This window comes from Scomber scombrus, chromosome 4, assembly GCF_963691925.1.
Source record: "Scomber scombrus chromosome 4, fScoSco1.1, whole genome shotgun sequence".
Taxonomy (NCBI): Eukaryota; Metazoa; Chordata; class Actinopteri; order Scombriformes; family Scombridae; genus Scomber; species Scomber scombrus.
Window position 1 is genome coordinate 3,929,363 of NC_084973.1, and position 14,810 is coordinate 3,944,172.

Genomic DNA, 14,810 nt, shown 5'->3' on the forward strand with positions numbered 1-14,810 from the left:
AAAAAAAAAAAAAAAAATACTAATACTAATCCCATGCAAATAACACTTGACTGTCATTTTTTTTTGGTTTGCTATTATGATAATGTTCAATGGCTGCTTTTAAGAATTTGGAACCAACAATATGTTCAAATCCATTAGGACTTTTGTGTCAAGGCACAACAGTTTCTTTTAACCTATTGTGAAAAAAGCCCAGTGTTACCCATCGTTGAGCCTCTGACATCTTAAAAAGTGATAATATGATATTTGCCAGCAGGTGGCTGTGCAGCACAGACAGCAAGAGCAAACTACATGAGTCAGGTGCCTGAAATTAGAAAGTCCTAATTGATATTTCCCCATTTCAGCATTATCTGAGGAATGAGCGCACTTCAAATGATATCAGCTTCTTTTCCTCCCAGCTTGTTTTGATTTGACCGTTTACCCTCACATACTGTTCAAATAATTAGTAATCACTATTTTATGGTCCAGGAAAACATTTAATAGAATATGATGAATACAACTTGTTTTAATGCTGATATTTGTAGTTTTTTTTTAATGAACACAAATCAAAAGGGGTACATTTGCGTATATAAAAATGTGTGTCAGCTGCACAAAAACAAAAGAATCATTTTATTTCTATTTTTGAATACTGTGGGTCACATTAGGAAAAGTCCATATATATGTGTATACAGTGTTTTTAACAGCTCTCAAATGTAAAAAAGGAAAAAGAACAGTATGTAAAGGTTAAACAGTGTTTAAAAAAAAAAAAAGATTGTCAACTTTTCCTTTTAGTGTGATGATGAGGATAAAGAGTTGGCTGACTGACAAAAGTTTGAATCTTTGCAACTTTTTATGCATGGTAGCATGTGCATGCCATACTACTGGCTTGGTCAGGTCAACAAATGAGACTGATTAGTCACCAGTTTCTGTGGTGCTGGAGGGGATGTTTGCGTACAGTTGAGTTGCATCACCACCTCTCTGCACCTGTCTTTTCTCATACAGCCACACCTAAGGTGAAAGTGTTTGCTGGCAGGTGTCAAACGCCACCTGCCTTTCCCATTTGTTGGCAGGAGAACAATGCAAACTGCCAAAAACAAACTTTAAATTAATGTCAGGTGTGTTCATACGTTAATCTGAGATGAATGTATGACCTGATAAACTCTATTAGTATATTGACAAACTGCCACCAGTACGGATGCACAGATCGAACATTTCATAGTGATCTGTGTAGTCTCGTAGAGATTTGTTGTGCTTTCTGATTACTCTGTCTGCATTTCTTAGTGTTGTGCTGAAATCCGGTTTCCAATGAAAACGCAATAACGGATTAATCATATTACTGTTTTCTGTAGATGGCTCCAGATTTTCAGGAGACCAGACCCCGCAACTATGTGCTTTCTGCCAGCGCGTCTGCGGTAAGGAACGTTTTACTGTACCAAAAACAGCTGGAAATAAACTGCCCGTCTGGTTCTATCTACTATCTGAGTCCAATCAGAAACAGCTTAACTGATGTTATACACCACTAGTGTTTATTTACTGTACAAAACCATTCACTCAAATTAATCTGCCATTCATTAACTAGGAGGTGTTTCCGGTAAGAATGGTGATAAAATGCGGTGTGCATACCAAACCACTGTGTCATGTCCTCATTAATGTAGTGGCATTCCAAGGAGATCAACAGTTGAACAGCCCAAGAGGATGTTACTCATTAACTACTAACCCTCCCCTGTACTGGTTATTGTTGGAGGACTTAAAAGTGCATTTTTGGTTGCTGTGATGCCATTCATGCAAAACAACACATTACAGAGTTACTTGAGAGCAGGATGGTTGAACGTTTTCAGGTCTGTCTCACCTTTTTAAACACACCCAGTAGTTAGGTGTGGTAAGATTTGAGTTTGTTCCACCTCTAACCGCAACACTCAGTGATGTCAGTGGTTGCCCAGTGTGCACCTGCAGGTGAGAAATGTAACCACAAGATATCAGGAAGGATGAGATGAGGTGTCTTTTATAATTATGATGTAAGGAAGTTGGTTTGGGCTTGATTAAGACATTATGTCAATGTGTGAGTGCTCCCTCTTCCGATTCATAGATAGTGGCAGGGGCCCCTCCAGGAATTTTGGGCCCTGTGAAAAGATATCACATTAAGCCCCACCACCACACACAGGTCACCAACCATGCACAATTTCTGTAACTACACCTCTACCTGCGAAGGCTTGTACCTCTCTTGTAGTCCAATACTAACTGTACAATTCAGACGCTTTGAGTACATTGTAAATTAAATATTCTATCAAACCATCAATGGCCATTAATGATGATAAGTTAATAAAAATGATTAACTAATGTTCTAATATTCTTTAGGGGCTCCTGTCAGTCACAGGCCCTTAGAATCGTCCTAACTTTTCAACCCCTTTATGGCGCCCCTAGGTAGTGGTAGCTGTAGATTTACAATGGCACCATAGATTATAAAGACAAGCCAAAGTTGCAGGCGAAAAACAAAGAAAAGTTGGCCAAAACATTTCAAACCTCTCCTCTGACACACTTCCAAAACTGTCTCAACACAGCTGTTAAACATTAACTTGGATCATTATCCAATATCTGAATCATAAGACAAAACATGAGCCTGGAAAAATATTCCTCAAGAACAAAACACATGAGCAACGATAAACAGACAAAACAAAGTGACTATTAGCCGATTGCTTGAATAGTTGCTTATTATTGATTCAGTATCTCGACGGAGATGGCTAACAGGAAGCCAGACAGCATATTACTCATTCTGACTCTGAGTAGTGAAAGGCGAGACAGAAGCCTGGAAGATCAAAACACATTCATTCCTTTTACACCTACTGCTACTGACGGGACATGTTTTAGTAACTTATAACACAGGGTTAGTAGTGGTTTTAAACAATCAATCAGTCAGTGATTCAAGTTTTACATATCACATGTGATCCTGCCAGTTCCTGTACTTAGGATTCTCAATGGTGCAAGACCAGAAATTCCACGGTATTAATATGGGTACGAGATTGAGGTGAAACAGTCTTCGTCTTTCCTTGCTCACCACTGAGTCAGTTTGCAGGCCTTTTGTGATCCGGATCCAACTGCAATACTGAGTCAGCGGTGAGAACGTCCTCTGCACATTCCCTGTCATAACTCGTTTTCTCCCTTCTGTTTCATGTTTTGACCTCAAAGCTCTGGAGTGAGGAAGTTGAAAAAGTAAGTACGTCAAAAGTCAAGTTGTGTTTGTTGTGGTTTTGTCTTAGATCCTGCAGGAACCCGCCTGTCCAGTATTGAAACCTCAGCATGCCATTGTAGAACTGACCAAGATCTTATGACGTCTGACCCTCCTCAAACTTCCACTTCCTGTATTGTACTGCCTTCCTGATCTTGCCTCAATAATTCAATGTCTTTTGCGTGTTTTTGTGGTCTTGATGCAATCATGTGATGTTAGCAGTGCAACAAGGTTGTTTAATATGCTGTTAGGCAATGGGGACAAGCACTTTGTACAAGGCACAGTGAGACCTTTATTCCAACTGTATGGATCCATAACTCCAAACCTATGAGGTTTTCAATCTTTTTTGCAAGTAGTTTAATATTGTGTACACACAATGCAGTAATACAATACAACTAAAATCTTCTCTTTTAAATACTCCTTGGTATAAATTACATCAAATATGTATCAATATGTGACTGACAGTTCTGGGGCATGGCAACATTTAAGACCTGACCTGACCTAAACCTAACAGTTTTGTGCCTGAACGAGTAAACAGCCTTAATGTGTAGCGGAAAAAACCCAATCTGGCAACAGCAGCCACCACATAGTTGCACCGCCGCATGCGTCATCAAAATGCAAAGCATGGAGGCAAACACAAATGAAGGCAGTAGCCCTACCTCAGACTCTGCCTCCACCATTAATACGGCATCTTCGTATGATGACTTAAAACTATTTTGAAATCTGACGCATAGTTTCAGTGTTAAAACTGATCAAATAATTGCTGTCTGTTGTTCTATATGGGCTGTGGCAATCATTTTGAAAAATAATAGCTAGCAGGAACATATTGGGGGAAAAAAGAACTATGAACTAGTTCATTTTTGGAACTGTGAACTTAGTTTAACATTTTGAATTAGGAACTATGAACTGAATTAGTTCATTTTAAAATTTGTGAACTGAGCTTTGAACTAGTTCATGTAGAAAAAGGGAACTTTCCCAACACTGACTGTAACCAAGGCCGTAGCCAGGAATTTCCAAATACCGAGGTCAAAAAGAAGACCACAATTTATATGACTGTTCGGCTTAATCCATGATGTATTTATTACGCTTTCTTGTTGTGCATTTCTCAGTCATGGTCATTCTTGTGGTCCAGTTCTTTCTTATCATTTCCAATTTTGCAACTTAAATCAACTCCTATTTCAGTATTCTACAACTTCCATGGTTGTATATGTAAAAATTATAACTGCGATATATTATTTTCTTTGTTTGTTCTTAAAATGTGGAATGGAGCACGGCCTGCTGGGAAAGGAGAAAAAAGGGCTCATCATCCAATGAATGAACAGTTTGCAAAATCGGGTCAAGTCCAATTCACAAATGTAGACATAAACATATTTCTGGCGATTTCAAGGCTTCACTCCACCGCTGGCTATAGCCGGATACTTTTGTTTTGACATGACACAGCGGAATCTTCAAGTACGTGTCACATGACCGTCCGTCGATGCAAGGATAATTGTCTCGTCGGCTATTTTCACTTCACAATTAAACGAAACTTCAAGAAAAAAAATACCGAGGACATGACCTCGGTGTCCTCAATGGTAGCTACGGCCATGACTGTCACATTACATCACATGTATTACAATTCGTAAACTTCCAAGAGTCATGTGTGGACTTGAGAGAACATTTTGTGGGACATGATCCAATGTCACTAACATTATTCTTCTGGTTTCAGGCTGAACATGAGCTCCGAGTAGCCCAAACAGAGTTCGACCGACAGGCAGAGGTCACAAGGCTGCTTTTGGAGGGCATCAGTAGTACGCATGTATGGCAACCACACTCCCTACACCACTCACTTGTTTCTGGAGTCAATTCAATCTAAGACTCCTTAGAAAGTCCTACATTATCCTTAGTTCCTCGAAAGCATCAGAATCAGTTTCAGATGTATTTAGTAATTTAATCCACTTTGTTATCACTTCAAATCAGGTTTTATTTGAACTGGAAAATTGTATTTATTAACAGTTTTGTGCCATGTGAAATGTAGTTGAGGTTGAGTTGAATACGGTAAATGCTGTCAAACTGTCAAACTGTTGATGTGAGAACATGATCTGCAGCTTTTTTAACCCCCGAACAATCACCTCCACTTTTGTACACAAGCCCGAACACGACATCTTGTGATCTTGAACCATTACTATAACAGTCACAATATACCAAATGTTAACCCAACTGTGTCATCTCTGCAGGTGAATCACTTGCGCTGCCTGCATGAGTTCGTGGAAGCCCAAGCAGCTTACTATAAGCAGTGTCACTTCCACATGCAAGAACTACAGAAGGAGCTGGGAAGGTGAGAAGCAGATTGGATGAATTGGAGCTTAATTTGGCTTTACGGGAAATCATCTTTGTGCACAGTCATTTGTTCTATGTGATGAAATGTCTAAATAACTGCTGCAATGCAATTCTACGAGGTTCCGGTCTGTAAATAAGTTGCTTGGTGTTAATGACGTTGGCGTTTAACCAGTGAATGAGTCATAACCATTGAAACTCAGTCAGTGGCGAATTTATTAGACCACAATTCAAAAAATGCACATGTCAGGCCACAATTGTTTTTTATGGATACAACAGTGAGTAAAGTTCCTCCGGAAAATATTTCAAATATTTACAGAAATAGTTTTAAATAGTTTTAAATAAGCTTTCGTCGAGGAAAAACATGCATTTGTAGTTTGTAATTGAAATGAAATAAAAAAAAGATAGAAGAAAGTAAAAGTTGCACCTCTGACTTCAGGTCATTTCAGTGTTGATCTTAAAGCAGTTATTACATATTTTTGAGTTCTTCTAGACATCGAAAAAGATCTGTTAAAATGATAGATAGTAATGAAACAAAAAGGTCTTGTGGATGTCTATTTGGTTGATTTTGTGCGGTTAAATCATGAGACATCATTTCCATTACCCTGTGCCCTCAGTTGTGATGAGGATGTGTGAGTAAAAACCCCATGATATGCCTGACATTTCTCTTTCTCTTTCTCTTTCTCTTTCTGTGTGTGTGTGTGTGTGTGTGTGGCTGTGTGGCTCAGGCTTCCCAATGCTTTTGCACTGAACTCCACTCACTCCATGACCACCGGTGGCTCTGCGTCAGAAGACATGGACAGCCCCGGGGAGACCGATACCCTGAAGATAGAAGAAGTGCAAGCGCCAGCTACAGGAACCCGAAAGGCCAAAGTCCTTTACGATTACGATGCCGCTGACTCCAGTGAGCTCTCCCTCCTAGCTGATGAGGTGAGGTTTCATCATTAACCTGCTAATGTGTTGGCCGCTGCTATGGGCTGTTTAATCATATACAGCACCAGTCAAAACTTTGGACACACTTTCCCATTCACATCAATGAGAAAGTGTGTCCAAACTTTTGACTGGTACTGTACACCAACAAGTTACCGTTTACAGGCTACACACTCTTACCCTCATGCCATGGCCGGATCTACCATACAGGCAATCTGGGCAAGTGCCAATGCAAGTGCTCGACAGGAATACAACACAAGACCCATTATCTTCATTTTGATAATTATGGTCACTGTCAGAAACATAGTACATCTAAAACCAAATGAGAGTTAAAATATGAGTTACAACGTTTCCTTCTGACAGCAGCGTTAACCAATCAGAATCAAATAAAAGTTGTTTAGGGGACATAAGCTTTAGAGCCCAGGGTCCTCTGCGTTAGGATTAGGGTTAGCTTTGTTCCATTCCACAGTCTTAAGGGGAATACCATGGTAACCATGGTTACTGTTATATACACTACCCCAATAAAAATAAATTCATCCAGGCATAAAAGAGAAGCAAGCATAACCCATTAACCTGCAGAGTACACAGAAACCAAGTATGAGTATCATCCAAAAAAATTCTGTTTACTCCAAAGTAGGTAATTGTTCCTTGGGTGTATATTCCTTCTGCTAAGAACAGGACATGTGGGGGTGGCAAAAGAATGCTTGGTATGAATGGAGCTTTATTTCCAAGGCTTACACATTATTTACACAAGGAAAGTAGTGCATTATCAAGGATTATACAACAATAAGATTAGGAAACAATATAACTGGTCTTTTCTGTCTACACTCCACTCCCTCCAAAAAAACAGTGTTAGTATACAGTGTAGTGGAAATTCAAGGAGAGATGGATGCAGGACAACTGGCAGCAGATTGTCAGATTATTGGATATGAAAATAATTGTTGTTTGCAGCTCTAATCACGTTACAAACAAAAAAGGGAAGAAACTTGCAGGCTTTGATGAAGATGGATACATGACTTTCATTCATATGAATCAAAGAGTTGGCTTTAGTTAGAGCTTAGAGGTACCCTGTGGAGTTTTCTGGTTAACAAAGTTTTATTTACATTTTACCGAATGCATTTCATTACAGAATGAATATTATATCCAGAGCTCAACACCAAAGTCAAAGTTTGGTTATTCTGTTAGGCATGTCACGATAACTACTTATATTGGACGATATATTGTTTCAGAAATAATCGCGATAAATGATATTATTGTAATTTGAAGATCATTTTATACCACTGATATAATGATAATATAATAGCATAATAATGCAAGGGGGGTAGGAGGTACTTATGTAAAAACACAGACTGCCATTATGGTTGGGGACAGAGTTATTTACCTTTAATTCTTCTACAGTCTCCATTCAGGACGTACACAGTGAGGAATGGAGGACACTACTTGTTTAGCCAATGTGACATGAATAGCTTCTTAGCTGCTAATGTGAAGTGTGAGGTGAAAAATTGATCAAGTTCATGTCCATGTTACATACGATAAGTCCATATATAGACATGATGATGTTGATAACTATGTTATTGTATGATAAGTCGATAATGTCATTGTTGTGACAGGCCTAATTCTGTCACTGGTATTTCCACCCAACATACCACCCTGCTATAAAACTTTAGGCCATGATTATATATTTTTTCTTTTATCTGGTTTGGCTTTACATTCTTCATGTCGTATGTGTTACAGCTCATCACAGTTCACACAGTGCCGGGTATGGACTCTGACTGGCTGATTGGAGAGAGAGGAAACCAGAAAGGAAAAGTGCCTGTCACATACCTGGAGCTTCTCAGCTAAAGAACACACACACACACACACACACACACACACACACACACACACACACACACACACACACACACACACACACACATACACACACACACACACACACACACACATACATAAATACACACACACACACACACATAAATACACACACACCCATATATATGCACGTGTGTGAGTGGGTACCAATAAAGCCATGATGATATCTCATTCACTTAAGTTAATTTCACTTTCTTGCACTAACCCGTAACCCTCAAGCACTCAACCACAGTAAGCATTTGCAAAGATTGGAACTTGGTCCAACTACACACAAACACACACACACACACACACACACACACACACACACACACACACACACACACACACACACACACACACACACACACACACACACACACACACACACACACACACACACATTATGTCATCATCATGTATCATCTATGTGCTTCTCAATACCCACTAAACTATTCCCATCATGGCACTGACAGCAGTGTTAATGGAGACATTGTTACAACAAGTACAGGATGATCCCCACAAGGGGTACATCCCATTCCTTATAGAGTTGATGGTGATTTATTATGGTGATATTTATTTCCTATTTATTGTTGTGCAACCCAGAGGTTCAGGCAGACTTTTTTCCAAATTGAGTGAAGTTGAAGCTGTGACAAACTGTGACTTACTGTCTTCAGAAGGATTTCCATCCAAACTATATTGTTGGTTTGTTTTGGGGGGGTGAAAAGTGTCTTTGTTGTCTCTTAAAGAATTTTTTTTTTATACATTCAGTGCTGAGCTTTGATGGAAATCCACCATAACCACCCAGAAATGTTTAATTCTGTATCAAGGTCCCGGGTTCAAAGTTGCACTAATCACTAGTCTTTTTAGTGGAGGCTGCAATATAGATAACACAAGCATGCAATAACGAGGCCCAGGCAAGTTTTGTGCTCCAGTTTTATAAACCAGACCATTCAAATCTTAGTCATCGCATAACAGACACTCCTCATTGAAGAAGTAAAAATAAACACAAGTAACCGGATAACCGGATCACCACATCACCACATTACCACATCATGTGACCCTTATCATCCGCGGTTAGATTTCCTGTAATTACAAGCAAAAGGATGTGTTCATGGTTTTGTTGAAAACTATTAATAGAAATAACTGATTCTTAGTTTTAGAGCAATCATGTTCTCCTTTCTTCCAAAAGGAAATGAACACAACCGGGGTACAGCATTACTTCATTTCTTACATGTTTCATTTTTTTTTTTTTTTTTTTTTTGCCTTGATGAAAGCATTAAGTATGACACAGCAGAACAATAACCACGAAACAGCAAATAAGGTTTGTCATGTTTGTTTTATCGTCCTTGACTTTAGGGAAGCAGATTTGCCTTAACTTGCTCATTGAACCGAATGTAACCCGTGTTATTTTGAATCGACAACATTTTACGAGCAGCTGGATGATAATATTTCTGGCATCTTTTTCGATCGTTTTTTTTTATTATTCCTCTATGGGGCCTCGCCCACATGCTTCCTACGCCTTCCCACTGCACAGAAGATGTCTCTTTTTTAGTAATATGAACATCTGTGCAGCCAAATAAATAAGATCATCCAAACTGCCTTAAGATAATGTGGAAGGAACTGCTAAGGCCATCAGCTGCAAACCAGAGAATGTGCTGTTCACAACAAAACGCCCAGAGAATTAATATGCACCATGTACAGCATGCAAGACTGTAACTCCTCCTAATAAAAACGTGTGTGCTTGTTTGTGTGATTTTTTTTTTTTGCTTTTGCCCTTGTGTGTTTTTACAATGTTCCCTCTATGTTGCTGTTATGTTGGTTAACACATTAAAAAAGTGTCCTCAGTCTTAATGCTGCATGTGCTACAGCTAGTAGCCTGTCCCGCCCGGACAGCGTGTGTTTACGAGTATACGATGATGTCGCTAAGTCGGTTTGTGTCAGATCTGGAGTACCAAAAAAAAACAAAAAACCTTTTGCACAAATGACAAAACGTGCTCTCTCTCTCTCTCTCCCACATCCAGTATGTGTACATGCATGCCCTCTGTCAAGTTTTGTTTAAACCAGCCTGGCCTCATGATGTTTTGTGAATTGAGCACACACACATACAAAAAAATCCCAATAAGACAAGTGACACGAGTCTCAACCAAATAGTTTTTTCTTACCTGCAGGCAGAGCAGGTGAGAATGTTCAATAGAATTCTTGTTAGTGGATTAAGCCACATTGTGTCATCTGTGCTGCTACATCTGTACTGTTGTGCTCAGTTCACAAATATAGGGGAATTTTTCTTTTCAAGATATATTTTTTACTTCTGCTTTTGTGGTTCTGTTGTACCTCATCTTGTATTATTATTATTAATATTATTATTGTTGTTGTTATTTATCAGTGTATTGCCTGTTCCTTAACCTTGCTGAAAGAATGAAATGTATGGAATTTAATAAAAAGTAAGATTTGAATTTGCTGACTTTTCACATCATGTTTGTTTGGTAAGCCCACTGTAAGCCATCTGAAATACACACTTTAATCTAGTAGCCGCCACTACAGCTGAAAGAGGAGGCCAAAGCAGAAGCTGTTTGATGTAAATGCCTTCGTGTCACCACAGGGTGGGGCTTCAATCAATCGGTCAGTCTTTATTTATATAGCGCCAAATCACAGCAAAAGTTGTCTCAAAGCACTTCTCAGATAGAGCAGGTCTAGACCTTACTTTTTGAAGTTTAAATTTAAAGATGCCCAACATTCCCACATGAACAAGTATTTGGGGCGCTAGGCGGCCATCGGCTTTGAGCGGTTGGGGTTGAGGGAGAGAGAGGGGAGAGGAAGAGAAGGAGAAGAGGTAGAAAGGAGAGAGGGGCACAGTAACAACCAACCGAGTATAAATAATATGATAACAGCATGCATGGCCCTGTCTATCTGAATAATAAAATAAATTAAAAAAACAAAGTACAGAAACATAGAAAGAGAGAGAAATAAAATACTATAATAGAGCATTAAAAATAAGATTGCAGCATAAAATAATGATTTGCTTTAAAATCATTAAAAGGACATAGAGTGCAAATGAAAGATTAAAATTTAAAGTGCTTTGAAAGAGCTCAATCATAAGCACAAGAGAAGAGAAGTGTTTTTAACCTGGATTTAAAAATATTCACAGTTGGGGCTGATTTCAGTTCTGCTGGTAGTTTGTTCCAGTTGTGTAAAAGCTGCTTCACCATGTTTAGTCTGAACTCTGGGCTCCACTATCTGACCTGAGTCAGTAGATCTCAGAGCCCTACTGGGTTTATATTCTACTAACATGTCATTCATGTATTCTGGACCTAAACCATTCAGTGATTTGTAGACCAGTAGCATAACTTTAAAATCTATTCTATAGCTGACTGGGAGCCAGTGTAAAGACTTTAGAACTGGAGTAATGTGCTCTGATCTCTTTGTTCTGGTCAAAACTCGAGCTGCAGAGTTCTGAATGAGCTGCAGCTGTTTAATGCTTTTTTGTGGGAGTCCAGTCAGAAGACCGTTACAGTAGTCGAGTCTACTGGAGATGAAAGCATGAATCAACTTCTCCTGGTCTGTTTGAGACATAAAACCCTTCACTCTGGATATGTTCTTAAGCTGATAGAAGGCTGTTTTGGTGATTGATTTGATATGACCGCTGAAGGTCAGATCTGAGTCTATCAGCACGCCAAGGTTTCGGACTTGGTCGCTAGTTTTTAGAGAGAGTGACTCAAGATGTTTACTGATAGAAATCCTCTTCTCTTCATTGCCAAAAACAATGACCTCAGTTTTGTCCTGATTTAATTAAAGGAAATTTTGGTTCATCCAATTTGTTACTCGCTCTAAACAGTGACACAATGACTGTATTGGACTGTAGTCATCCGGGGACAGTGCTAGGTATATCTGTGTGTCATCTGCATAACTGTGATAGTCTACATTAGAGTTCTGCAGATTTTGACCCAGAGGCAGCATATATAGACTGAACAGAAGGGGTCCAAGAACTGACCCCTGAGGAACTCCACATGTCATAGCCACTCGATCGGATTCATAACTTCCAATGGTCACAAAATAACTCCGCTCCTCCAAGTAGGACCTGAACCATTCTAGGATTGTTCCGCTGAGTCATGCCCAAGTTTCCAACCTGTTCAACAGTATACTTTGATCCACAGTGTCAAACGCAGCACTGAGATCCAACAGGACCAGAACTGACACCTTGCCTGAGTCAGTGTTTAACCTTATGTCATTTAACACTCTAATAAGAGCTGTTTCTGTACTGTGATGATGTCGGAAGCCTGATTGAAATTTGTCAAAAAGGCCACTGGAGTTCAAGAAATTGCTGGGTTGATTAAAAACCACTTTCTCAATGATCTTGCCTATAAAAGGAAGATTTGAGATAGGTCTGTAGTTGGTTAACATGGAAGCATCCAGCGTTCTCTTTTTTAAGAGCGGCTTAATGGCAGCTACTTTTAGGGGTTTAGGAAACGTGCCTGATTGAAGTGAGCTATTTATTATTTGTCGCAAATCTGTTTTGACAGAGTTCACAATAATTTTAAAAAAGTCTGATGGCATTGTGTCAAGACAGCATGTTGATGGTTTTAGATGCTGAACTGTTTCCTCTATGGTTTTTTGGTCAACTGTTTTAAATTCTGACATCGCACTTTCCTCCTGGGAGGTCTTAGGGAATGCGTCTTTTTATTGTTTTGTGTTGATTATGGACTGGATTTTTTCACTGAAAAAGCAAGCAAATTCACACGAGGCCTAAATGTCTATGGGGACCTGGATTTCTATCAGGATATGGACGTCATGGGGCCTGGATTTCTATCAAGACCCTGACGTCTATCAGGACCTGGGCGGAGGAGAAGGATTTAAAATTGTGTGTTGGATTTGACAGGAAGTCAATGCAGAGAAGCCAAAATAGGAGTAATATGATCTCTTAGTACACATGCAGCTGCATTCTGGACCAGCTGGAGAGTCTTTAGAGCAGGGGTGTCAAACATCATCGCCCTGACCAGAATACAAACCTCTGAAAAGACAATGAATACACATTGTGGTAATATTTAAAACATTTATATATTACACATTGTACAAAATGTTGTAAATCAACAGCTTTTGTTGAAATTACTAATTTTTCACACATTTGTGAACATTTTTTATAAAATATGTATAAGTTATCAGAACTTAGAGAACCACAAGGACATCCATAAATATACACTATATACATATATATGCCAAAAATATAAATAATCAGAAATGTAAGAAGAGCAGAAAGCATCAACAATAATAATATAATACAAATAAAAAAGAGAATAAATATCAATAGCACAAATCCTTCTTACACAAATGGGAAAACACACTCAAGAGAATCTAATTATTACACTATTGCACTTAGAACAGCAAACACACTGTTTAAATGGCACAAAGCCAACTAAAGCCTGACCCTTCTGGCTTTCCTTCAAGTAAAATCACCAATGATGTCATCAAATGAAATCTGCTCCCCTATTTCGTGATTGATACTAATGATGCCAAGGCCAGTTACATGGACATGGTTGACCTCAGGTACGATTTTATCAACTTGAGCTTTGATCATTTCATTTTGGCCGCTTATATCCGCGATCTCATTCTTACCTATGATACCATGATAACTACCCTGTTATCATGACGCATCTTAATTATAGTCTTGCTCATAGAGACTCACAGACTCACAGACTGTTTGTCCTGTAACAACCAATCTTTTATTGTAATATTACATTCATGCATAAAGCAGGAAGCATCCCTGCACTAACACTGGCTTTCTATATTAGCTTACAAAGGAGCAATTATTGTAAGTATTCTAATGACTAAGCAGTGAATGTACTGACACTGCTGGATCTCATCCAACCTGGACAGCTAAATCTCATACCCTAAAGGATTTCTCGTCCTTGGATGATTGCAGTATATCACTCACTCACTGAAGGTACTTCTAAAAAGACGTCATACGTAATACAATGTTTCACAATAGTTTCATTTCCCTTTATGTGGACTTTAGAGGGTGTTGTGTTTTTTTACTGTTACAATTTATTGCTCAATTTAAACAGGGTGGTTTATCTGACTCAGTTGTCTAATACTTTTAATCAAACATACAAAGAACATGTCTTCTGTGTAACAATTTTCGATGTTTAAATTTATAAACTCTCGTTATCAGGGGCACCACCTCCGCGTTTAGGAGGAAATATTTATTTACTTAACTAATTGGTTAATAAGTTAAGTTTAACAAATCAATACATTTGGATAAATCAGTCAAATTTCTGAATTTGTGGCTCTACGGTTCAATAGATCCCCTGTATCACTTCAAAGAATAGACATACACAATTGAGTGAATTTTATGGATTTTATTAACTACACACTACTAATAAATGATGTATAAATAAATGTAATGATGAATAACAATAACAATAATATGAATTCAACAGATTGTTACTCGATAGTGATGGTGAATAATGAATTTAAATGAAGGATATGTAACTATGTGGAAGCTAAGACACGTATAAGT

At 38.6% G+C, this 14,810-nt stretch overlaps 1 protein-coding gene across 1 annotated transcript in view; it reads left to right on the forward strand.

The window, feature by feature from the left end:
- The window catches only part of LOC133978925 (endophilin-B2-like), a 29,317-nt gene extending 18,572 nt beyond the window's left edge, over positions 1–10,745 (forward strand). Inside the window, exons 6-11 of the mRNA XM_062417286.1 lie at positions 1,326–1,388; positions 3,160–3,183; positions 4,908–4,997; positions 5,416–5,516; positions 6,244–6,445; positions 8,180–10,745. Of these exons, the coding sequence (XP_062273270.1) occupies positions 1,326–1,388; positions 3,160–3,183; positions 4,908–4,997; positions 5,416–5,516; positions 6,244–6,445; positions 8,180–8,287 (588 nt within the window). The 3' untranslated portion in view covers positions 8,288–10,745. The remainder of the gene's footprint in view (positions 1–1,325; positions 1,389–3,159; positions 3,184–4,907; positions 4,998–5,415; positions 5,517–6,243; positions 6,446–8,179) is intronic.
- The last annotated feature ends 4,065 nt before the right edge of the window (positions 10,746–14,810 follow it).